This window comes from Cyprinodon tularosa, unplaced genomic scaffold, assembly GCF_016077235.1.
Source record: "Cyprinodon tularosa strain WSP-4 unplaced genomic scaffold, ASM1607723v1 ctg267, whole genome shotgun sequence".
Taxonomy (NCBI): Eukaryota; Metazoa; Chordata; class Actinopteri; order Cyprinodontiformes; family Cyprinodontidae; genus Cyprinodon; species Cyprinodon tularosa.
In genome coordinates this window covers 72,275-99,757 of record NW_024038971.1, presented here as the reverse complement: position 1 = coordinate 99,757, position 27,483 = coordinate 72,275, and the positions used below count along the sequence as shown (strand labels likewise).

The window sequence follows — 27,483 nt, the reverse complement described above, 5'->3', positions numbered from 1 at the left end:
GGACAAGCTGTCCACACGGTTTCCTGGGTGGTCTTGAAAATATAGTCATTCCCACACTGTCATAGATTATATTGTACAGTGTGGCACCTCAATTCCTTCAACTGAGAAGAAAATTCCCTCTTCCCATGTTCTTTATGTTTATTTTTTATTTTTATAACTAGATAGTGTGAAAAAAGGGTGGGATTATTTTGTGTAATTTTTAGTCAAAGGCAGAATGATCCATTTTTCTTCTATAAGACAGTCTTTTTTTTTTTTACTTCTCCATCATGATCATTTATTTATCATTAATCATTATCTAGTTTTGGGATAAATAAATACTAAGATAAGCTTAACAAAAGAAGTAAAAATTACAAGCCATCCCAATGAATTTTCTCTATTGTCAGGTAAAAGTCTGCGCACAGTAGTAAGCTAACATCACTTGACTTAAGGCTATCACAGAAGGGATAGATTTTTGTGAGCACCAGAAGCATACAGAGTAAAAATTCCTCCAAAAACATCTTTTCTTAGCAAACCAGTAAGTTATAATAGCAAAAATGAAAAACATAGGATTACAGAACATAGGATCATTGTAGGAGGAGCTTAGGCATGAGAGCAAATGTTACCAATAAACGTAATAAAATAAAAGCCAACTTGACAATAAGTGAAAATATAATTTCTGTACTTGTTGAATCATTAAATAATTCCTTTATTTGGTTTAATTTTGTTATCCAAACTTACATCTGATAAATAGCTGATCCTAAATAATCAAAAATAATTTTTTTCATTATGAAGAATGATAAAAGACCTCAAATGCCACCCATCATGCATGATCTAAAGAAATTCAACACATCCAGTAAATAAAAACTTCCCAGGAGTGATTACCAAAATTACTCCAGGACCACCTAAAATCTAAAAGCCTTAAACTTGTGTTGACGATTGAACAAATATAGTACAGTTGGTGGTGATTGCAAGTATGAAAAAACAGATGCATTAAAAAACACTCAGACCTAACCCACATATAGCAAACTGAAAAATCAAAATATGTTGATCCCCCCAGACTTACAATGAGAGAAGAAGATGGAGCTTTTTAGAAGGTGTGCAAACAATTAAACCAAGTTTATCTTGGAGAATGGTCATAACCGCACCAACTTGCTATAACATTATATTATATATATTACTATATTATATTATATTATATTATATATATTACTATAGCATTTAAGTTTGGGGGGGAAAAATTGAGGAAATTTGTGATTGGACAAATAATCTTTTAAGGCACACCACCAAATTATTACAAAAAAAGGTTTAAAATTTTGCTAAATCTTTAAGTTTGTCCCAAATTACTGGGTGACAACCAAAGTAGAAATGATCATCCCTTTGTTAATTATAATTTATTTCTAAGCAAAGCATATGGATGTATATGCAGCCTACAATTCTTTACTTTTTTGTAAAACATTTATAATACTGTGCAACATCTTTGCTTTTACTTTGTAAGCAAGAAGTATTTGAATTGGTCTGCTGCAAAATAAAATAATAACAATAATAATAATAATAATTTGACTGATGTTGCATTTAACTTTGTGCTTTAAATGTGACAAAAAATTAAAAGATTTAAGGACTGTGAATAGTTTTGCATGTTTCTTCAATCCTATTACTTTTTATCCTTTACTTTGTACTTGTATTTCTCTTTGTTTCTCTGTAACTTCATGGTCTAGTGCCAGCAGAAGTACCTTCCAACTAATGCAGGAAAAACCAAGGAGCTAGTGGCTCTTCCTGCTGAGGAGACTGAGGTCTTTTGGACTGCAGGGGGCACTCCTAATGACCTTCTATGACTGTTGTGGCATCAGCCATCTTCTATGGAGCTGTCTGTTGGAGCAGTGGCTTATCTGTTGCTTAGAGAAAGCGGCTGGATAAGTTGATCAGGAAGGCCAGCTCTGTGAATGCCCTCTGGGACATCCAACTAAATTAACATCTCTTTTGGATAATGTCTCCCACCCCATGCCTGAAGCTGACGCTGAACTGGAGACCTCCATCAGTAAAAGACTGCTGCACCCTAGATGCACCAGGGAGCGTTATCACAGATCCTTCCTCCCAGCAGCTGTAAGACTTGATAACCACCACTGTTCCCAATAACCTCAATTGTTACATTCATGCTGATTTTGCACAGTTTCTGTCTTAGTTTAAATAACATTCTGATGTCATTTTGCACATCTATGATGTTGCTGATATTTTCAAATAATCATTACTGTAAAAATGTCCATAGCTGTATATTGGTTATTTATTCTCCAGGTGCACATTTTTTATATTGTTAAAACAGTTTACAGTACAGTATTTCTTTCTTTTTTTTTTTTTTTCTTTTTTTACTCTTCACTATTATGTTATTCTTATACACTTTTCTAAGGTCCACAGTTGTGTGACAATTTTTTCTATAATCTTTTTGCAGCTTTGAACACCAGAATTTCCCCATTGTGGGACAATAAAGGGATTTTCTATTTTTTATTTTCTATTCTATTCTATTCTATTCTAATCTATTTTACTCTATTCTATTCTATTCTACTCTATTCTATTCTAATCTATTCTATTCCAATCTATTCTGCTCTACTGTATTCTATTTAAAACTCTGTGTCGCGGCCTTCTGTTCCAACAAAAATAAAGTACCAAAGTTTCCAATGAAGGCCGTGGGTGGTAACAGGTGGTTTTGTTTTTGTACACACTTCCAGCTTGGCTTAAAAGGCAAGAATAAAAAATATATAAAAAAAAAAGGAAAAAATACTTCAAGTGTCTTGGAACTTAGTAGAAACGAAATTTAATGTTTTGAAACTTCCAAAAAAGTGGTCAAAAAATCATTTTTCAAAACCTCCCATCCACACTAGACATTTTACCAAACATCCTCCAACACCTGGTGTGCTCCTAATCACTCAAATTAATGGGAGGGACAAACAATTAAGAACTTACTCCAAACTACTCCAAATGTAAAAAATAAATAACACATTTTGGTTCTAAATTAACTTAAATATATTCTATATACCAAAAGACAAAAAATAAATTTGTAGAAATAACAAATTACAAGAATTTAGCATAAATGGCCACAACATCCCGGCCCCTAATTCATGTCAAAGAATTATAACCAACATTTGTTTAAGTGGCCATTAAAAATAGAAAATGAATAACATTAGACATAACTTTTCAATATTTTTCTGTTAACAAAAATACTTCATTTAAACATTAACTTATGCAGTAGTCAATATTATACAATTTTTTTTTTTTTGAGTACATATGTCCTTTTAGAAAATAAAAAAGGCAAAAACAGTCAGTGTTCCATTTTTTCCAAGTTCTTCGTTTCTTCATGTGCAAGGTCTGTGTGTGTGTAAAAAGTAAATGTAGCAGAATGAAATGTTTAGCATGTCAGTAAATGAGTATCAGTGTAAATGTAGAGCCAGAGGTTCCAGAACTTAGCTCAGTTGGAGACAAACATTTTTCCTTGTCTCTACACAGCCTCCAACAGGAGACATATTTTGTTGATTGGCTTTTCCAGCTCATTTGTTCTCGTCTTGACTCGAACACGTCGAACCAATCCATTTGCATCTGCCATGGTTTCTGTAATGCGTCCAATAGGCCAAGAATTTCTTGGTGCAGTCTCATCAACAACAAGCACTACATCATCAATGGCAAAGTTCCTGCGAGTCTTGTTCCATTTCCGTCGTTCTTGCAACATAAGAAGATATTCTTTCACCCACCGTTTCCAGAACAGGTCCACAATGTATTGGACTTGCCTCCAACGTCTTCGCATGTAAAGGTCCTCCTTTTTGAACAAACCTGGCGGCAGCACAGGCTTTCCTTTTAACTGGAGCAAATGATTTGGAGTAAGAGCCTCCAAATCATTGGGATCTTCAGAAGAAGGTGTAATCGGGCGATCATTTAATATAGCCTCCACTTCACATAAAACTGTGTGTAAACTTTCATCATCTAGTACTTGCTGGTTTGTGATGGAGTGCAGTACCTTTTTTATTTCCTGCACCAGGCGCTCCCATACACCACCATGATGGGCTCCATAAGGAGGGTTGAAAGTCCACTTTATTCCATCTTGTGCTAAGCATTTTTGAATTTTGCTTTGCTTTAGCTCTAACATGGCTTGCTTTAACTCACGATTTGAGCTGACGAAGTTGGTTCCGTTGTCCGACCGGATTTCCTTGACTTGTCCTCGGCGGCAAATGAATCTCCTGATGGCGTTTATACAGGAATCTGTGTTGAGAGAATGTGCCACCTCAAGGTGAACTGCACGACAGGTTAGGCATGTGAAGAGAACTCCATATCTCTTTACAATAGTTCTTCCTCTCTTCACTTCTATTGGTCCAAAGTAATCAGCACCAACATAGGTAAATGGTGGAAGATCAGTTGAGATTCTGTCAATAGGAAGCTCTGACATCTTTTGCTCACCTGGCTTCTGTCGTTGTTTTCGACACACCATACAGTTTCTGATGATCTTTCTGGCTAATGAATTAGCATGAGGGATCCAGTACTGTCGTCAAAGGGCAGAAAGCATGTGATTTCTTCCTCCGTGTCCAACCTTTTCATGAATATGTTGAAGAATGAGCTTTGAAACATGGTTTCCTTTAGGCAGTATTGCAGGATGTTTTGTTTCTTCAGGTAATGCTGCTTTGCTCAGTCTGCCACCCACTCTCAACACACCATCAATAACAACAGGATCAAGCTTGTACAGACTACTTGACTTCTTCACTGCACCAGAGCTTAGGGCATCCATTTCATTACCATAATGTTTTCGCTGCACAATGCCCACTATGGCTTCCTAAGCCTCGGACAGATCATCAGTTGTGAGCTGATCTGATTTATTGCCCTCTTTATCACACATTTGATTTCCACAGTGTGCAATTAGCAACTTTTTTCGTAGCATTTCTTTTAGTTTCAGGATCCATGCTACACATCTTTTTAGCTTTGTCCAACTAGAAAAGTACATCAAAAGCTTGGTGATTGGACACACTTCTTCCAGCACAGCTGCACATGTCAAGATTGGATCTTTAACCTCTGGATCAGCTTCCAAATGGACAGGTAATTCTTTAACCACTGCTGGCCATTGGATCTCAGATTTTGTGAGGAATTCTGGCCCACTGATCCAGTTGGAAGACTTTAAAAAAGAGCCAACCTTCATGCCTCTAGAGGCTGCATCAGCTGGATTCAACTTTGAGCTGATGTATCTCCACTGAATAACTTTTGTAAGCTCACGAATGATGGACACTCTATTAGCTACATATGTTTTGAACTGTGTCGTTGTGTTTGCAATGTACTGCAGGACGGTTGTGCTGTCAGACCAGAAGACTGATTCACTCAGATTGAGCCCAAGTTGAACTGACAGCATTTTGTCCAGTCGCACAGCTAAAACTGCAGCAGCAAGTTCAAGTCGTGGTATAGTGATTTGCTTTAATGGTGCTACCCTTGCTTTACCAATAACAAAGGAAACACACACTTCCTGTTTGCTATTAGATAGCCTAAGATAAGACACAGCAGCAAATCCAGTTTCACTGGCATCACAAAAGTGATGCAGTTGTGCACTTTCTATTTCCCCAAATCCTTTAGGTGTAATGCATCTTCTGACACTAAAGCTATCAAGAAGAACTATGTCTTTGACCCATTGGCACCAAACTTGTGCCATTTCTAATGGAACTGTCTCATCCCAACCAAACTTGAGTTTGAATCTGTTTAGCAGGGAGAACAACTGGAGCTAAGAAACCTAAAGGGTCATAAATAGAGCTGACAATGGACAAAATACCACGTCTTGTTAGTGGTTTGTGCTTGTTTGCAATGCTAAAGGTGAAAACATCCATGTCAACATCCCATTGCACCCCCAAGGCTCTTTCAGTGGGAAGCTGATCCTGGTTAAGATCTAGCATCCTGACACCTGTTGCTCTGTTTTCCTCAGGGATCTGCAAGAGGACAGAACGCTCGCTACACACCCATTTATTGAGTCTAAATCCCCCCTTGGCACACACCTCAGTGAGTTGCTGATAAAGAGAAATAGCCTGCTCAACAGTCTGAACAGACCTAAGACAGTCATCTACATAGAAGCTGTGTCTGATTGTATTAATAACCTCTTCTGGGTACAGATGTTGGTTATCATCAGCAGTCTTTAAAAGTGCATATGTGGCACAACTAGGTGAAGAGACTGCACCAAAAACATGGACCAACATTCTGTGCTCAACAAGCTCTTTTGTGATGTCACCATGGGGCCACCAAAGAAAACGTAGGTAATTTACATGTTCCTGAGCAACTCTGACCTGGTGGAACATCCCTTTAATGTCTGTCATAAGGGCTATTGGACCTTCCCGAAAACGAATGAGCACACCTAACAGGGTGCTAGTCAAATCTGGTCCCTGTAACAGCTCTTTGTTCAGTGATGTTCCAGCAAACATTGCAGAACAATCATAAACAACCCGCAGTGTTTTCTTACGGGGGTGGTAGACACCATGATGAGGTACGTACCACACCTTTCCTTCCTCATGTTCGATTTGATCTTGTGGTATGATTTCTGAATGGCCTTCCACATCAACATTATGCATAAATTATTTGTACTCTTTAAAGAATAACTTATCCTTCTGAAACCGTTTTAACAGACATTGCGCCCTCTGCTGGGCCACCTGTTTGTTATTGGGCATTTTTACTTCAGGATTACGAAAAGGTAACTTCAAGTGATAATGACCATCTTTTAGCATTGCTGACTTTGACATGATGTCTATGAACTCTTTGTCTTCTACAGACATTTCAATAAGCTCATTACACTTGTGCTCTACAAAATCTTGGTTATACTGATTGACCAGCATTTCTTCCAAACTGCTTATAGAGATACGATTCACCTGGATAGAACCTGCAACACGTCCATTTTCTTCACTACCCTGATTGAGTGGACCATTAACAACCCAGCCAAGGCGTGTCAGCACAGCATAAGGCCCACTACCTCTACTGTTAACTATTTTCCAAGGTTCCAAAGCTTTGGGGGAATTTACACCAATGAGCAGCCCAATGCCAGCATCTATTGGTGTTAATTCAACAACTTTTAGATAAGACCATTTTCTTAAGTCTTCCTCTTTTGGGATGTTTTCTTTAGTCACAGGAATGGACTGTTGTGTATAAACATCAGGCAACTTCAAGTACTCATTTTCTTTTAAAGCAGCTACTTCCAAACCAGATACTTTATAGCTACTTACAGGTTTTTCCTGGCCCATGGTTTTTAGCATGATTTCAACCTTTTTTCCAGGTGCATTTAACTGCATCATCAAAGCCTCTGTACAAAAAGTTGCAGAGCTGCCTGGATCTAGAAAAGCATAAGTCTCCACAATCTTTGTCCCTTTTTCCAACTTTACTTTTACTGGGACGACTGACAGAACACACTCACTAGACCCGGCCCCAGTGTAACTACCAACATTCAAAGATACTAGAGCATTTGAGACTGGTGACCCTTTACTCTCAGCCTTAACTGCTTGATACCGTTTCTCTGTTGGTTCAATATGCAGAACAGTAGGGTGACTTTTATTGCAGGTGAGGCATGTTAGACGTTGTGAACAGTTCTTGCTCATGTGCCCCTTCTGTAAGCAGCCAAAGCATAAACCTTTACTTTTAAGGAATTCCACCTTTTCCTTGTTGGTTTTCTGCTTGAATGAGTCACATTTTTCCATGCAATGATTTCTATCACAAAATAAGCACTGAGCTTGAGCTACCTTTGTAACCTCATGGTTAAGCTGAACCTGTTTCTGTTCTGTAGACACTACATCAACAGAAGTGGCAAAACTACTACTTTTAGTTTTAAAAGGAAGTTTTGATGGTTTTAAAGCCATCTTTTCTTTTGCAGTTTGACCTTCTCCAAAAACAGGATCTAATGCAGCTTTTGTTTGTTTTTCTAAAAAATCAAGAAGATCTTTAAACTTTGCTCTGCGATCATACTTTTCTGCTATGTCAACCACAATTAGTCGCCATTTTTCACGAAGTCTAAAGGGCAACTTTGAAACAAGAATTCTCATATTGGTTGAGTTTTCAAGCTCATCAATAAACCCAGCTTCATCCATTGTGTTGAAACAACCTCTTAAAAAGAATGTATAAGCTCTTAAAGCTGCAGCATCATCAGATTTTAAAACCGACCAATTCAGAGCTTTATCTATAAATGCAGATGTTATTTTTGCTCTGTTACCAAAGTTCCACTCAAGCTGTCTTTTTGCTTCCAAGTAAGCAGTTTGTGGACTCGTGTGCATACAACTTCTCACTAGGGCTCTAGGCTGGCCTGTGGTAAACTGTTCTAAGTAATACAGCCTGTCTTGCATGTTATCCGTCTTAGTTTCTATTCCTTGCTCAAATGCCTTAAGAAAGGACCTAAAATGCAAAGGATCTCCACTAAAAACAGGGATTTCTACAGATGGCAGAAGTGACAGTCTTTGCTGTTTAACAAGCATCTCAGTGATTTCATTTTGCTTCTTCATAATCTCTGTTAATGCACTACTATCAGTCTGAGAAGATATTTGTCTGGGGTTTTCCCCTTCTGGTTTCACTTTTAAAGTTTCATTAAAAGGCGACTCCTGGGGCATTGGCAAAGATGCAAGAGTAGACAATCTTTTCTGTGTTCTTTGAGCCTTTTGAGCTGTAGCAGCAGGTATGAACTCAGTAGATGTCGCAGAAACTGCTGTATTGGCGACACCAGCGCTGGATTTCATCTTTGCATCTGCCTTCACCAGCTTGGTTTTTAAGGCCAATGCTTCTTTTCTTGCTTTTATCTGAAGTTCTTCCAACTCGATCGCATGTTTTTCTTGCAGCGCATCCACCTCTGCTTTCAGAGCGGCTCTTTCCACTTCAGCTTCCATCAGCGCCACTGAAGCCGCACGGGAACTCTTACTCTGCGCACTACTTTTACTCACTTTACTGGACGCCGTGCTGGTTTTCTTCATGACTGGTTTAGCTGCGGACCCAGAAAGCCTTTCAGAGTCTTTGCCGATCGTTTGCGCAGTCTGTGAGATGCTGTCATCTGGCTCAATGTCGCTGTCATTAGATGCTGCCTTTAATTCAACATCAAACATTGAACATACTTCATTCTTCTGTGCATCTGGATCGCCATCCATCCATTTTTCGATTTCATCCAAAAACTCTTTAAAACTGATCAGCTTTGGTTCGTACCAATCACCGTGATCGGTTTCTTTTTCATCATCATTAAGCAGTCTTTGAACTGAAGATTGCAAGTCCATAAACTCCGCTAAATAATTATTAAAGGTTATCATATGCTCATCTATGGAGGATTTTGATTCTCCAGCATCAATTAAAGCATGAATGTCATTTCTCTTTCTTGTCAGCACGCCAAGTTTGGCTCTACGCCTTTTAATTACATTAAAGAGTTCTTTTTCTTTTTGAAGACCTTCATCTTCTTCCATCTTCAACACAAATTTCGTTTCTCCAGATCCAAAAGAAAATTTTCCAAGACAAACTTTTCACTTTCAGTTCAGCGTCTTTGCTCTTTCCAACAAAGTATGGCATTTACTCACAAACTTTGCAGGTCTTCTCCAAGTTCTTTCCATGAAGTTTCAGTCATCCAAGTCTGATCATCCGATCTTCCAAGCTTTTCCAAAATCCAAACTTTCCAAGCAGGTCCAAAAAACCAAAAATAAATGATTTTTTGACTTAAATGTCGCGGCCTTCTGTTCCAACAAAAATAAAGTACCAAAGTTTCCAATGAAGGCCGTGGGTGGTAACAGGTGGTTTTGTTTTTGTACACACTTCCAGCTTGGCTTAAAAGGCAAGAATAAAAAATATATAAAAAAAAAAAGGAAAAAATACTTCAAGTGTCTTGGAACTTAGTAGAAACGAAATTTAATGTTTTGAAACTTCCAAAAAAGTGGTCAAAAAATCATTTTTCAAAACCTCCCATCCACACTAGACATTTTACCAAACATCCTCCAACACCTGGTGTGCTCCTAATCACTCAAATTAATGGGAGGGACAAACAATTAAGAACTTACTCCAAACTACTCCAAATGTAAAAAATAAATAACACATTTTGGTTCTAAATTAACTTAAATATATTCTATATACCAAAAGACAAAAAATAAATTTGTAGAAATAACAAATTACAAGAATTTAGCATAAATGGCCACAACACTCTGTGCTTAAATGTAAAGGTTTAACATTTGATTTTAAATCTCAATGTTGAATAACACAAACCAAAGCTAATAACAGTATATCTGAAAGCAAAGTTTCCCAGTAGGTAATGTCTGTTATTCCCGCTGAGCCTGGAGCAGCTCAGCTCAGACCTTCTGACAGAGAGCAGAGTAGTCTGACTGTGCTGTGATGAAATCTTGTGTTAGAGCGCCTCTAGTGGCCGCAGTATTGCAGGACAGACTCCACATTCCTCAGCTCAGATGCTCCTCCTCTCATCACGGTGCCAAACCCCTCTGTAGCGTTGCTCCACCACCTCTCCCTCCTTGTGTTCGAAGTAAAACATGGCTGAAGTTGTCGCTCAGACCGACAGAAGAACCGAGGGCATTGTGGTAATTTAATAAGGGAACTCTAACGGACAGGAAATGGACCAGTGCTCAGATAGAGGCATCATTTCAACGATCACTTTAGAGTAGATTGGTTTTTATGTGAAGCACAGCAGCATGCATTTCTGCTCTGCAAAGAGTTTAGTGGGGGAGCTCGTGTGAAAAAAAAGTTTAGTTTTCCATTGTGCATCCTCAGAATAATGTTTATGTTTTCCCTTTTCCTCTTAGATCAAAGATGACTGGCCAGGATACAGTCTAGATCTCTTCAACTATCCAGCTCATTACTGCGGAGACTTAGACTGTGTCATCATCCCACATGGCGTCATTATGGACAGGTAACTGCAGCTTCCTGAGGCCCTAAGCAAATATCCTTCTCATGGTTTTTCTTTTTCTTTTCTTGGTTGCATAGAAGTAGGGCTGCAACTAACGATTATTTTGCAAATCGATTAATTTTTTGATTAATCGATTAATTTCCTTAAAGAAGACTTTTTATAAAATTAAACCAGCTGAAACTAAAACTTTTACACTTAAGGAGTTAAGGATAGAGCATATTGACAGATGAAAATGTTTTTATCTTAAATTAAGTGTTAATATTTTTTTAAACAATTTTCATATAATTACTGCTCTTAGTGGGTTGCTCTATCAGCTTAAAGCATGTTTTAGAGTCTCCATACTCCAGTTAATGGTTAATCCATTACTAAATTAGTTTATGATTATTTCTATGATACCATATTTTGATTAATTGTTAATTAATTGATTAATTAAATTGATTGTTGTAGATTAACTGATTAATTAAAGTTTTACATAGCTAAAAACTGATCATCAGGGGGGAGATTAGAAAGTATGTCACATAGACATTCTTTTGTATTTGTGTTTGTATACTTTTTGAATGTCTTCTGTTCATGGCCTAGTTTCAAAGTAACCAGTGGGGGGAAAAATAGAGGAACCCATAGATGGTGGAAGTCCATTTAGAGATGAACATATTTAGAGTTTTACTTTGCATGTGTTTACACATTATTTGCTAAATAAAATTAAAATGTCAATGTATTTTTCCATATTCTTTTCAGTATAAGAAAATCTGATAAATGTAATGATAAACCAGATGTCTGAATATTTGAAAAATGCGCTATTTAAAGGAAAATTCCGGTTTTTAACACTTTTAGCCCATTTTCTGTAGTGTCCAGGATGAAATCGAATGATCGACACCAAAACTTTGACGATTGGTCCTGTCTCTGCTTTTTGGCTCATGCAGAATCCCCCCCTGGCTGCTTCAGAATGGCTTCCATAGTGCATGTCCGATAATGTCCTTAAAACAACCTTAAACGTTCTTTTTTTTAAAATATGCTACTCACCGGGTCGTCAGCGCTGTTCAATAACGTTCCGAAAAAAGTTTCGTGAAGAAAAACCGTTCCTGTCTTGTTTTATTTAGCATTTTGTAAATCCCAGAACTATTTTTTCCGATACATCACAACCGCTTATAAACTTCCGCTTCCCGTTCGAATCTGAAGCGTTGCACACTCCAGACCACTAGTTGGCGACAGTATCCTCTACCGTCAAACTCAAAGTCCAATATGTCCTCCTCAAGAATCCACCTTTCGTATTCCATTTTCAGAGTTTTTTAAAGTGTTTAACAGAGACGTTAGCACCTCAACGTCGGAGTACACAGAGTGAAGCAGAAACACTTTGGCCTTGCGAAAAGACTACAACTAAGCGTAAACAGGCCCCATTTCCGTTTCCGGTGGCGGAAGGATATTGACTATTCCAACAGAACTCAATGGGATTTACAAAATGCTAAATAAAACACTACAGGAACCTTTTTTTTTTACGAAACTTGTTTTTGAACGTCATTGAACAGCGCTGACGACCCGGTGAGTAGCATATTTTAAAAAAAGAACGTTTAAGGTTGTTTTAAGGACATTATCGGACATGCACTATGGAAGCCATTCTGAAGCAGCCAGGGGGGGATTCTGCATGAGCCAAATAGCAGAGACAGGACCAATTGTCAAAATTTTGGTGTCGATCATTCGATTTCATCCTGTACACTACAGAAAATGGGCTAAAAGTGTTAAAAACCGGAATTTTCCTTTAACCTGCCCATGCAATTAATGCAGGGATAGAAGCTGTTTAAGTAAACTGCTAAGTTTAGATCGAGACAAGAAATGTAGTTTGATTTTTGTTTTTATTTTATTTGACATGTTTCCAATATAACATTTTCGTTGTGATATTTCGGTTTAACTTTACATTGGAATAAATTAATAATTTAATGGATCAAATTAATTCTGATAAGGGATGCAGCAGTTGTATTTGTTTTGTGGAGCCCAGTTCAAATATGTTTTTTAATAAGTGTATAAATGTGATTATTAAAGGTTTGGTCACAACAATAGAATTCCACAGCCACTGTAATCCAAACTTATTTTAAGAGTTTTTTTTTTACACCATTTTGCCTGCTGAATATTAAACCAGTAGTTTGTTTTCTCTACCTAGACTCTTTAGAGATGAAATAATGGTAAAGAGAAATATATGCCAGTCTCTTTGGGTGTTCTTTAAGCACAACTGAAAATATTTGGTTTTTGATCTTAAGTTTTCACATTAAACAGTCTGCATATGGGTGCAATTTGGAGGTGTGCATACACAGGGTCAGTGGACAAAAAAAAACAGATTACTCATTTGACAGAATAACTAATGAACTAAAAATAACGTTGACCTACCAGTTGGGAAGCCCAGGACAAACGTTTCTCTATTTGCAAAGGGTCCCTGCACCCAAGCTGATTAGTTTTGTTGCTCTGAACCTGTCACACAAAGGGATTTGTAAACAAAAGCCGAATGAGCTGTAAATATTTACATTATTTGGCAACCTAGCCTGTAACATCAATCACTTGTTTGGCTGCTGATTAAGTCAGTTTAAGTTAACCTTTAAATATATATAATAATAATAATATTTAATAATATAATATAAAACCTGTATTTACACAACATTGTTTTGCACTGATCATTATAATTTTGGTGTTTTCATAGTTGTGCAAAGATCTATATAAGATCTATCACTTGTTCTTTACAAAAGATGGGGAAAATGAATAAAATAAAAGGTGTTAAGATGGATTTTATGCTGTCGTGTAACCTTTATAATATCCAATAAAGTTAGATCTACGCAACCTGTCCTAGATAATTTATGGACAGTTTGAATTAAGAGTACACCTTATTTTCTTTTAGACTTCATAGTAATAAGGGATCTTTGAACCTTAAGCTGAAGTTCCAAATTAGTCCTTTTCTCCTTCTTTTTTTCAGGACAGAACGTCTTGCTCGGAACATCATGGATGACCTCGGGGACCATGACATTGTGGTGCTGTGCGTACTAAAAGGAGGCTACCAGTTCTGCGCCGACCTGGTGGAACGGATCAAGGCTCTCAGCCGCAACTCCAGCCACACAATCCCCATGAGAGTCCACTTCATTAGGCTCAGAAGCTACCTGGTGAGCCCTCCCATCATTTCTGTGCTGCAGTAAAAGGAGATCACCCAGCGTTTGACCTGAGGTAGCCTGTTTGCAAGGATGCTGAGGCTGCTTTAAGGGTTGACATTATCCACAGTGATGGATCTGAGTCTCATGACTTAGTCAGAGGATCTGTGTGTCAGCAATATGACAGTGGCATCTTTGTGCAACTGTAGCACAGATGAGTTTGTTTGTTAAGAAAAAGACCAAAAAAAAAAAAAAACAACCAATGACAAAGCTTGGCAGAGTAGCCGAAAATTCTACTTAACTAAGACTAGAACTACTTGAACATAATTTTTACTTAAGCAAAAAAAAAAAATATATACTAATACTAGTAATAAAAAAAGTAACTGAAAACATTTGTTATAATTGAAAATTTCATTTTTATTTTTTAATGGTAAAATGTACTGGTTAACCTTAGGTTATAAAACGTTTATTTCTGCAGAATGACCAGTCGACAAAAGATCTTCACATACTGGGAGCAGAGGATCTGTCTTTTTTAGCTGGAAAGGTAAGATTATTACTGGAGAAAAGATTACAAATAAAACCATTCACTATTAGATAGTAGTTTAATGATTGCATTTATTGAGAACGGCCTCCAGAGGGCAGCCTTTCCTCTAAATTTGCTGCCTCCTTCAACCTGACAACATGGTTCCATAAAGCAGATCAGAGATGGCAGGGTCAGACAGCTCTAATCAGATACCAGCTGTTCTAATGCAGTTGTTTAAAGGTTTGCTGTATATTATCTTACAAAGTGTTGAGGAGGTGAAAATGTAAAGACATTGTGAGTATGTATAGTAGATGGGTGACAGTAGTCCTGTTGCTTTAGGCTCCCTCCTCAGCTGCTTGTCTTGTTATCACCTAACAACAGTCTGTGCCCCTTTGAACTGGAGTGCATTCTGACTGTTAACAAAGCTCAGATAGTCTCTATATTATCTCCTAAATGGGTTTTATTGAACAGCACCACTACGAGCGATCACAAGACCAGTATTTTGAGAGCCCATGGGATATTTCTTATATTGTTTTATGTTTTAAACATATTTTTCTCTTTAGGGACATAGTTAGCACTCTTGCTTGGCATTTAAAGACAAATTTATACATGAATTTTGGGGAAAAAAAGGTCATACTACAATGTTAAAATAAAAAGACATGTAACAACCAGAAATGTAAATCATGAAGACGGGCATATATCATTTGGTTTAAACAGGCAAAATAGGTTTTAGTTGCAGTTTGCTGCAAGCCATGTTGGGAATACAGCTATTATGTTAAGAGGGTGGTGTGTTTAGACCTGTTATGTGGAAAATGTGGGAAAAATAAACATAATTTATGGTATTTGACAAAAATGCTGAAGTCAAATGGAAGCTGAGATTCTTTTTATAAATAAATCATTTTAGTTTTCATTATTTATGATTTAAGTGGATAATTGTATGAAAGTGCCCATCAAAGTATTCTAGAAAGACACCCAGTGTGACAACCATAAACAGCATTAAACCGCCAAGAATGTTTACTTTTGTTTCCAAGGAACAGATAATAAGATGCAGGCAAACAGAAGTTGCTTATAAAACTAAATTCCCTTTTTATTCTGCAATTTTTTTTGTGCACATTTGCTTATTAAAGCATTTAGCGAAACCTTTCTTCATAAAACATCCGGTTTAAACACTTATCTTCGTTTATGTCTTTGCAGTTTCTAGGACTTGGTCCAGCACTTATTTAGACATTTCCTAAGATGTTTGGAAACATCTGATGAGACACAAACCTTCAAGCTGCCTTCATGCAAATATAGGCTTAACAAGTTTACATTAGAGCCGGTTTTAAGTTTGATTTATTATTTATCTGCTGCAGTGACCATACTGGTGTTTTTAGCTCCTTTGCCAGCGATTAACTACAGATTGCTGCTCATTTGAATGTAAATGAGGATGTGACTCATATGATTTCTTTTAAAGGAGTCATAAGTAAGAGAATCTTAATTTTAGAGGGCTAGTCTAAAGTGTCATCACCTCATCTGATCTTTCACAGTCAGGCTTATTGCTCAGCTGGACAGCAGTCCGTCCTGTAGCCAGGTGCAGACTACTGCAGAGGCCTGCAGCATAAAAACCACGACAGCTATTAAGTCTGACTCCCCGCTGTGGGATTTCCTTGCAGTATTTTACGCGTGTGTGTGAAGTTATTGAGCTTCATGACATATAAAGTAATATTTAGCAGCAGCTTTGTTACTCACACTGGTGAGAGTTAACTAGGAGCTGTTTTTTGTCCTTTTTTCTGCCTACTTTACACATACCTCGTTAGTTTATATTTATCCTGAGTTCACTGCACCCTGAATAAATCTGTAGGAATAGTGAGACGTAAACATAGCACCATTGCATGCCTGGATGAGCCTTTTGTTCAAAACTCTTGAAAACTGAAGGGGTTTAATCTCTTTTTGAGACCTAGAAAAGAAGAAGCGTTTTTTTTAGATTTTCCCTAGATTGTGATTTGTGTCAAGTCTTCTTTTGATTAGATGAGCATCTGCAGAATTTCAGCTATTTGGCTGACATTAAGAGAAATACTGCTGAAAAATAGATTTACAATCAGCAGGATGCAGTTATTCCTCTGCAGCAGTCTTTATCTTGAGAAAAAGGGGCATATAAGTGAAACTAAAAGCCTTCATTGCATGTGACTGACTGTAGTGTTGCTAAATTTCAAACCTTCTCCATTAAGTCATTGTGAAAAACAATGTTTTACTTTCTGTTTTCATTAAGGAACCAAACATGCTTATCTGTAGTGATTCATAGCTGTTTTGTCATATGGTAACTTTAATGTAAAAAAAATATTGTTTTTCTAATCAAGCATCTTTGTTTGCTTCCTTTCCTCTCTTCTTTCCCCATCCTGCTCTCATAAGAACGTCCTGATTATTGAGGTGAGTCCGCCTCGTTACTGCATTGTTTTTTTTTTCTTTTCCATTTTGCAAAATGGACTCATTGTATGTGCACCGTCATGATAGTTTTTCCCGGTTGTGAGGAGCCATTTAATGTTCGTTTACCACAAAAACTGGGTTTAAACATTATGGAAAACTTCTTTAATAGCCTGACCTATTTTCAAGAATGGAGAGGTCTGCTTTTCTGATTAACTTTGTCCTGTAAGCACAATAGCTCTATATTAGCAATCCGTGCGCTGGACAAAAAAAAAAAAAAGCTGCATAGGGAAGAAGTTCTGACTTAAATTATGATGATTGCTTACAGAGAACAGAGTCTACAAGATAAGTCTGTCTCAGCAGTCCAGGTGAAACTTTTCTTTTTTATTGCAGTAATCAGTAGGAGGATCTCCTGTGTAGTTGGAAAACTATTTTGTTTAGAGCATTGTGTTTCTTGAAACTTTTTTTAAAGTAAACAGTTTAGGTTTTTCTCGGGACTATTTGGTTCCATGTGGTTGTATTTTATGTATTCATTTATTTTAGGAAAGCAACTAGTATTTACACTCCTATTTCCCATATTTTCAATTGAAGCATATCTTTATTGGAATGTTTTCAGGTGATCATTTTTTTTTTTCTTTTTAGAGATTTGTAATTAATCTTAAGCCGATGAAGACTCGAGATTTAAACGGTAACGACAGCTCACTCCTGGAGAAGATTCCCATTTTTGTCTTTAGCAACAGTTTACACAGATACCTTTGTCGTCGGGAAGTGGCGGCCTAGTGGTTAGGGCATAGAGCTTGGTATCCAGAGGTTCTGAGTTGGAGACCCTTAACCCCCACACCGTTCCCCGGGCGCCGCACGATGGCAGCCCACTGCTACTCATGGGGATGGATTAAAAGCAGAGAGTGAATTTCATTGCACTGTACTTGTTACAATGTAATGACAATAAATCGCTGTGAAAAAAATGAAAATTAAGAAAACAAAATTAAAAGGGGATGGTCCAGTGAGAGTGCAGGACACTGATTATCTGCTGATAAACAGATTTTCTTTTTTACTACAGTTCTTATTATACCATTTAACTTCAGTATCAACTAGGGCAAAGTAAAAAATTGATTTAATCGATTTTGAATCGATTCTTTTACATTTTTGCAAAATCGATGAATGAGACGCACGTAACTTTCACATTTAAATGAGCAGGAGAGATGCTCTCAAGATGATTTCAAGCCAGACAGCTGCAAATATAGCCAATAGGTTGACTGATGACATTAACAAATGGGGGCTGAACAGCAAACACCCTTTAGTTGTTACAGACAGTGCTGCAAATATGGTTTGTGCAGCGAAGATTATGCAGCTCATGCATGTCTGCTGTGTCCCCGCTGTGTTACGTCTGCTTGGTCAGGTGAGGCTTCACTTTTCACAAACAAGTTTGCACTTATGAGACAGTTTTGTTCACATCTCAAGTTTAGACTGATTTACAAGTTTGCATTTTGTGTTTAATGTGACAGGAAAAAATAAAATACATGAGTATTTTGAAAAACAGTTGAACCACTTTCATTACAGGTGCTGGTCATAAAATTAGAATATCATGAAAAAGTAGATTGATTTCAGTAATTCCATTTAAAAAGTGAAACTTGTATATTATATTCATACATTACATACAAACTCATATATTTCAGATGTTTATTTTGTTTAATTTTGATGATTACAAATGACAACAAATGAAAATCTCAAATTCATCATATCAGAAAATTAGAATATTGTGAAAAGGTTCAAAATTGATGGCCCCTGGTGCCACACTCTAATCAGCTAATTAACTCAAACCACCTGCAAAAGCCTTTAAATGGTCTTTCAGTCTAGTTCTATAGGCTACACAATCATGGGGAAGACTGCTGACTTGACAGTTGTCCAAAAGACGACCATCGACACCTTGCACAAGGAGGGCAAGACACAAAAGGTCATCGCTAAAGAGGCTGGCTGTTCACAGAGCTCAGTGTCCAAGCACATTAATAGAGAGGCGAAGGGAAGGAAAAGATGTGGTCGAAAAAAGTGTACAAGCAAGAGAGATAACCGCACCCTGGAGAGGATTGTGAAACAAAACCCATTCAAAAATGTGGGGGAGATTCACAAAGAGTGGACTGCAGCTGGAGTGAGTGCTTCAAGAACCACCACACACAGACGTATGAAAGACATGGGTTTCTGCTGTCGCATTCCTTGTGTCAAGCCACTCTTGAACCACAGACAGCGTCAGAAGCGTCTTGCCTGGGCTAAAGAGAAACAGGACTGGACTGCTGGTGAGTGGTCCAAAGTCATGTTCTCTGATGAAAGTAAATTTTGCATTTCCTTTGGAAATCAAGGTCCCAGAGTCTGGAGGAAAAGAAGAGAGGCACTTCATCCACGTTGCTTGAAGTCCAGTGTAAAGTTTCCACAGTCAGTGATGGTTTGGGGTGCCATGTCATCTGCTGGTGTTGGTCCATTGTGTTTTCTGAGGTCCAGGGTCAACGCAGCCACATACCAGGAAGTTTTAGAGCACTTCATGCTTCCTGCAGCTGACCAACTTTTTGGAGATGCAGATTTCATTTTCCAACAGGACTTGGCACCTGCACACAGTGCCAAAGCTACCAGTACCTGGTTGAAGGACCATGGTATCCCTGTTCTTAATTGGCCAGCAAACTCTCCTGACCTTAACCCCATAGAAAATCTATGGGGTATTGTGAAGAAGAAGATGCAATACACCAGACCCAACAATTCAGAAGAGCTAAAAGCCACTATTAGAGCAACCTGGGCTATCATAACACCTGAGCAGTGCCACAGACTGATCGACTCCATGCCACGCCGCATTGCTGCAGTAATACAGGCCAAAGGAGGCCCAACTAAATACTGAGTGCTGTACATGCTCATACTTTTCATGTTCATACTTTTCAGTTGGCCAACATTTCTATAAATCCTTTGTTTTTATTGGTCTTCAGTAATATTCTAATTTTCTGATATGATGAATTTGAGATTTTCATTTGTTGTCATTTGTAATCATCAAAATTAAACAAAATAAACATCTGAAATATATGAGTTTGTATGTAATGTATGAATATAATATACAAGTTTCACTTTTTAAATGGAATTACTGAAATCAATCTACTTTTTCATGATATTCTAATTTTATGACCAGCACCTGTATTGTAAAAACAGATCGAAATTAATCGATTTAGAACTGTATTAAAAAACCAGCTTTAAAAAAAAAAACTGTTTTTTTTTTTTTTAAGCTGGTTTTTCAGACAGTGTGATCTGATTAAATTATCTCTGAAAAGCGCCTTGAAATGACATGTTTTTTGAATTACCTCTATATAAATAAACTGAGTTGAATTGACTTTGTGTTTATAATGTAGTCTGTTTTAGCTGGCGATCATATCAATCAGCAGAAAAATGCATAAAGCCTATCAGGGTTTATGTGAAATATCATATGATTTCTGGAAAAGATTGATTGATGTTCAGGAAATGTTGTGTAATAAAAGCACAGTGAGACACGGTTTGATCCTTTTCATTTCAGTGTGATGTGAAGCTCTTCGTTGTCTGCATTTCCAGATTGGCATTTACCGGTTTTCCTAACTCATTGCTTTAACATCTTCCTTCCTTACAGGGCATTGTTGGCACTGGAAAGACAATGGAGACTCTCCTCAAGCATGTCCAAGCCTTCAGACCCAAAATGATCAAAGTCGCAGGGTAAAGGCCTGTTTTTTGAAACACCCAGATCCTACCTTTCAGTCTAGACACACACAGACTGAGCTCTCTCTCTTTTTTTTTTTTTTTTTTTTTTTTATTATTTTTAATTATGACCAATACTCAAGATGAGGGGGGATGCCATCCCCCTTCTTAAAAAAATTTTAAAAAACATCTCCCTTCTTAAAGGGGAACACCGTTTTTTTTTTACATTGGCCCATTGATTTTACATTATTACATCATGTTCTACTCACCTATATGAGTTTTGTGACGTCATACACACTCAGTTTTGTAAAAAAAAAAATAAAAACAGAAAAATATAACCGCGGATGTCTGGGGGTAAGTGATTCACCTTCATGTTATGAATTCAACTTGTTGCCCATAGGAAGACGTTACTTGGATATACCAAAACCGAATATCTTCAGAACAGCTCCAAATGACACAAAACTAATATGGGTGAGTAGAGCATGATGTAATAACGTAAGATCAAGGGGCCAATGTAAAAAAAACAGTGGTCCCCTTTAAATGACCATCCCCCCATACCATCCCCTGTGACATTCTATTACTGAATGTGTAAAAGTTCTACTACAGGTGCTGGTCATAAAATTAGAATATCATGAAAAAGTAGATTGATTTCAGTAATTCCATTTAAAAAGTGAAACTTGTATATTATATTCATACATTACATACAAACTCATATATTTCAGATGTTTATTTTGTTTAATTTTGATGATTACAAATGACAACAAATGAAAATCTCAAATTCATCATATCAGAAAATTAGAATATTGTGAAAAGGTTCAAAATTGATGGCCCCTGGTGCCACACTCTAATCAGCTAATTAACTCAAACCACCTGCAAAAGCCTTTAAATGGTCTTTCAGTCTAGTTCTATAGGCTACACAATCATGGGGAAGACTGCTGACTTGACAGTTGTCCAAAAGACGACCATCGACACCTTGCACAAGGAGGGCAAGACACAAAAGGTCATCGCTAAAGAGGCTGGCTGTTCACAGAGCTCAGTGTCCAAGCACATTAATAGAGAGGCGAAGGGAAGGAAAAGATGTGGTCGAAAAAAGTGTACAAGCAAGAGAGATAACCGCACCCTGGAGAGGATTGTGAAACAAAACCCATTCAAAAATGTGGGGGAGATTCACAAAGAGTGGACTGCAGCTGGAGTGAGTGCTTCAAGAACCACCACACACAGACGTATGAAAGACATGGGTTTCTGCTGTCGCATTCCTTGTGTCAAGCCACTCTTGAACCACAGACAGCGTCAGAAGCGTCTTGCCTGGGCTAAAGAGAAACAGGACTGGACTGCTGGTGAGTGGTCCAAAGTCATGTTCTCTGATGAAAGTAAATTTTGCATTTCCTTTGGAAATCAAGGTCCCAGAGTCTGGAGGAAAAGAAGAGAGGCACTTCATCCACGTTGCTTGAAGTCCAGTGTAAAGTTTCAACAGTCAGTGATGGTTTGGGGTGCCATGTCATCTGCTGGTGTTGGTCCATTGTGTTTTCTGAGGTCAAGGGTCAACGCAGCCACATACCAGGAAGTTTTAGAGCACTTCATGCTTCCTGCAGCTGACCAACTTTTTGGAGATGCAGATTTCATTTTCCAACAGGACTTGGCACCTGCACACAGTGCCAAAGCTACCAGTACCTGGTTGAAGGACCATGGTATCCCTGTTCTTAATTGGCCAGCAAACTCTCCTGACCATAACCCCATAGAAAATCTATGGGGTATTGTGAAGAAGAAGATGCAATACACCAGACCCAACAATTCAGAAGAGCTAAAAGCCACTATTAGAGCAACCTGGGCTATCATAACACCTGAGCAGTGCCACAGACTGATCGACTCCATGCCACGCCGCATTGCTGCAGTAATACAGGCCAAAGGAGGCCCAACTAAATACTGAGTGCTGTACATGCTCATACTTTTCATGTTCATACTTTTCAGTTGGCCAACATTTCTATAAATCCTTTGTTTTTATTGGTCTTCAGTAATATTCTAATTTTCTGATATGATGAATTTGAGATTTTCATTTGTTGTCATTTGTAATCATCAAAATTAAACAAAATAAACATCGGAAATATATGAGTTTGTATGTAATGTATGAATATAATATACAAGTTTCACTTTTTAAATGGAATTACTGAAATCAATCTACTTTTTCATGATATTCTAATTTTATGACCAGCACCTGTATATATTAACATTAATGGCAATAATATTGCCCTTTCAACATTTTGCTGGCTATAGGCTTACGAGGAGCCTGAGCAAAATAAATAAAATCAAAGAAGTGACCTACCATGACTATGAAGCTGATCCAAGTGGGAAATTTGTTCCCTTAATTTGTCCCTAACTATGTGATATGCAGTTATCTATGCAGTGATTGCCATGCTAGTCCAGGGACTGACTGCAGTTCTACTGTAAGGTGCCTTGGTCAAGGTCAATGACAGGTGTACCTGACATGTAACAACCATGCATACTGCTTTAAGTTGATAGACTATATTAATCAGGATAGGTATGCTTCCAAAAAAGAATTCCACGTCCCTCTTTTTTTTTTTTTTTTTTTTTAAATTACAACTAGACTACTGACTATGGCTAGTAAACAGTCTTAAGATGATGTTGAATATATGCTTTCATTTCCCCAGGTTACTGGTGAAGAGAGTGCAGCATAGCTTAGCCTGCGTCCCTGACTGTAAGGAACTGATAACTGATTTACTAAAGCAATAAGTCTCTGCTTTGTTCATATTAAGGCTGATTAGAAAAGATTTTCTGCTAACATTCATCTTTTTTCCTGCTCTTCTTTCAGATGTGGGCTTTGAGATACCCGACCGTTTTGTGGTTGGCTATGCTTTGGACTACAATGAGTATTTTAGGGACCTCAATGTAAGTCTTCAATTTACACAACAAAGACTCTGTTTAGCAGGGGGCCCCGGAATAATAGCCGAGTTGCTCCGACTGTCACACATGAATCAGCTAAATACGCTTTTGTTCTCAATCTACTGCGGCCCGCTTACATTCTGGAGTTTGACTGTGCTTTTTCCTTTTTTTTTTAAAGCATATATGTGTTATCAGTGAAAGTGGAAAGAAGAAATATAAAGTCTGAAGCCAAGCGGCAACAGAAGGGGCCGTCATCCGGATGTCCTTTAAACAGCAAGCCCAGACATTTCCACGGAGATGCCATTCTCTGGCATGTGGCTGTGATAGCATCTCATTTCTAAGCATAGCTGAAGTAACATTTCTTCGAACTATTATGTTTTTAGTTGAGTAGGCCTACATACCACAAGTATCTGTGATAAAGGTTTTTGGGAGCAAATAAATAGTCACACTCTGTTTACATGTACAAAAAAAGCTGCTATTTAAAAAAAGGCCTTGATTATAGTCATTTTTATACTGTGATATTGCCTGTGGGAAAAAAAATACATACTTTTATAATTAAAGCTTTTAAGTGTTAGTAAAGTATACACAGATAAATATTTTTCTTTCACTTTTCTGTTTTTAACAGCTTTATTTTTTCATTCTTTCTTATCCCATCTATGCACAGGAAAACACAGCGCACAGGGTACTGTCTGAATTTCTCTCTTCCTTTTCCCCAGTATATGAGTTGGGTTGTTTTTGTCTGCTTCTCTTCACTGTTTTTTTTTTTTCTTTCTTTTTTTTAATTCGAGCGGGGAAAAAAATAAAAATATTTGGAATGTGATATTTTCTGTGTGGAATGATTTAATGTTAACAAAAACAAAGGGATATAAAAACAGATTCTAAGATGGCTAATTTTTTAACAACTCAAGGAAAGTTGGATCTATTTTAAGATGAGTTAATTTGAGCATTTCTGCGTTCTGCCACTAAACAAGGTTAATTGATTTAAGGTCTCAGAAGATGATCCATAATTTCCTCCCACTTATTTAAGACCGAGTGACGGAGGTTTGAAGTCTAGAAATGAAACCTAGACATCCCTCTTATCAGTCACTAGTGTGCATCACAAGGCGTACCTTAAATGGGTTAGATCATCAAACAAACATAACGAATTAAATGATCTGACTAATTTTAAAATTCAGTTTTAAAAATTGACTAGGTTCATTAAGGTAAAAAAAAAGAAAAGTTATCAAAACCAATCTGAGCCAATGCCACCCTAAACACTGAACGGCTGCCATCAAGAGCTTAGGATATCTATTGGAGTCTTTTACATTTCTCTTTTTGAAAATATGTTGTTTTTCTGAGGTCTTATGTTTCTGATTTTTTATTTTCTTAACTGTGGTTTTTGGCCTCGGGGCTCTCATATGGGCACCATTGTTTATCCATTCTGTTTTTATTGAATATAATCACTGAACTAAATGGTAACAAGTCTGTTCTGTAAGGCTTTTAAATTTTCTGGGTCCTCGCTGATGGGCCCTCAATGCATTCTTGCATTAATTTTGGTCTGTTTAAGTCATGACTTTATGATTAATTCTTAAAATAAGGCATAAAGTATGTTTTTGGTCTTGTCATTTTTTAGATCTTCATATCTGCTTCTTGTTGTCAGACAGGGTCATTTATGGTATTTCTTGATAATAAATGTCTTCCAGTAATCAGGCCTGGTGTTCATAGGGAAACTGAACCAAGAAATGTTAGTGTCAGAATTGATTTGTAAAATAACAAAGGATAAAGTTTTTGAACATGCCAAAAAAAGGTTAAAAACATTTCACATGGGCTCAAACTGGTTTGGATATTAATTAATCTGTCATCTTTAAAGGCTGTTTTGAAAGAATCAAGAGGATTTAATTATTTTTTTCATGATACTATGGGTTAATATATATACAGTCATTTAGCAAATTATGGATCAGGCCAGACATTTTATCAGTTGGATGTTCTGGAGAAATCCTCCAAACGGAGACGCCTCTAGAGCTCCATTTGGTAGAGATGACCAAGTGGAAGCTTATTTCAGACACTCCGATTCTAAAGCCATAACTGGTCTAGATTTCCAATAATAGGTTTTCATTTCAATGCTTGTATTTTAATCATTTGCAGCGAATAATTTAGTCAATTTTTAAGTCCCATCAATATATATTGGTATAATAATATGAATTCCTATAAAAAAAAAAAAATTGTTGGAATTATGTTTTGACAAAACAACACAGCACAGGATGCAGAAAATCTGTTTTCCCAGAAATAACCCCCCCCCCCCCCCCCCCCCCCCCCCAACCACTGAAAAGCTCCTTCCTGATGGGGAAATTGTATAATATAAAGAGGATTGACTTGAAATCAGGGACTTTAATGTAGCCTTAAACCTGTCACCCGAAGAAAACATGAGTTAAAAGAAAAGCCTTGATTGTAATCTTTGGCTACAGTGAGAATATAAAACCTTAAGTTAAAAGCCTTGATAAGTGAAAAAAAAAGAGGTGACCCCAATATGGGCAAATAAAGGAACAAAAGTGGGTTTGATGTTTCGGGCACTTTGCTCATTGTTTATACCTGACATTCGACGCTGGCCGTCAAAGCTGGGAACATAGAGTGCCGAGAGGACGAAACGGTTTTCCTTTTGGCTCTGAAGGTCTTTAGGGGATTACAGATAATTGTCTCTGACCTTTCAACAGAACTGAGCTCCAACACAATAATGTCTTGATTCAATCCCTAAAAAAATGCTATTACTAAAATTCTCTTTGCACAGAGTTCTCAAACTGTGGTCCAAATATTTGTGTTGGTACTGATTGAATATTTTTGTTTCTATCATGACAATCGGGATCTATTTAACTGTGGAGCCAGACCAAAATGAATCATGTTGATTGCAAATCTAAAAACCTTTCAGATAAGATGCTATAGTTAGTTTAATACTATTAATAATAGTGACTTCTTTATTTTTCTATATATCAAACTGCAAAAGAAAGAATGACAGCAGCTTTAGCTTTGTGTCTACAATTATTGTTTGGGCAATATGAAGTTGTAATGAAACAAAAGTAACCTGCAAAACTGTTTATAGTATATTAACAGCAGAAAATTCCCCCCTTTTTTTGCTCAAACTTCCATTTTTATTCTGTTTTATCATTTTTGTACTGTAACCAGTATAATAGAAAATTGAAAGTACTATATAGTTTAATGCAAAAGTTAATGAACAATTTATAACGGTCATTACGTCACAACTCAGGATTTTAAAATGAAAGAATGAATGGATGGATTACAGAGGAATGGGAGTGTGGATAAATGGACTGTAACTATACAGTATCTTTTTTTTCATCACAATGTTTTTATCACTGCTGCTTACCTTTATCAAGGCTGCACTTTTAAAAATGAAATAGTCTACAGACACTTATCCATACCTAAAAAAAAATTACTTGATTATTCTTTTTATGTTTAAATGTATTCGTTATTTTCTTTTAACCCTGAGATAATGAATTTAAACATATACTCCAGTTCTGTCATTTGGTGGTAATTAATATAAATACATATCAATTAAATAGACTAAATGTTTAAAACATGTTTAATAAATGTAACCAACAAAAATGTACAACTCAGAAGATAAGACAGCCGTACAAAAGTCTCCTCCCTGAAATGACCTCTGTAACAAAAGCTGCCAGCTCCAAGAACAGGTGGCCCCTTATGTTCCAGATGCATAAAAAGGGACATTTGTCCGAGGCCTTGGAGTCTGGCTACTGATTTAAGCCTGCATAAATTATCTCTGGGGTTGTGGTGTAATTGTGATAGTATTCTTTGATCAGAAATAACATCTGAAATACACTGTGGTATGTGTGACAAAAAAAAAAAAAAAAAACCCTCATCCTCATGCCCAGCTCGACCTCACACTGAACCACAGCATGTGACTTCTCCTTTACCCTCGTGTTTAGAAACTAACGTGGTTTGTGGTAACAAGGCATATATGCAGAGTGGAGCTCTTAAACGGTTTGATCGCAGCAGAC

General features: G+C 37.2%; 1 protein-coding gene across 1 annotated transcript; it reads left to right on the top strand.

The window, feature by feature from the left end:
* Positions 1-10,354: 10,354 nt before the first annotated feature.
* Positions 10,355-23,872, top strand: prtfdc1b (phosphoribosyl transferase domain containing 1b). Its single transcript, XM_038289348.1, has 9 exons — positions 10,355-10,511; positions 10,734-10,840; positions 13,791-13,974; positions 14,438-14,503; positions 16,871-16,888; positions 20,514-20,596; positions 23,245-23,291; positions 23,406-23,482; positions 23,655-23,872. The coding sequence occupies exons 1-9, from the start codon at positions 10,464-10,466 to the stop codon at positions 23,700-23,702; spliced, it is 678 nt and encodes a 225-aa protein (XP_038145276.1). The 5' UTR covers positions 10,355-10,463; the 3' UTR covers positions 23,703-23,872.
* The last annotated feature ends 3,611 nt before the right edge of the window (positions 23,873-27,483 follow it).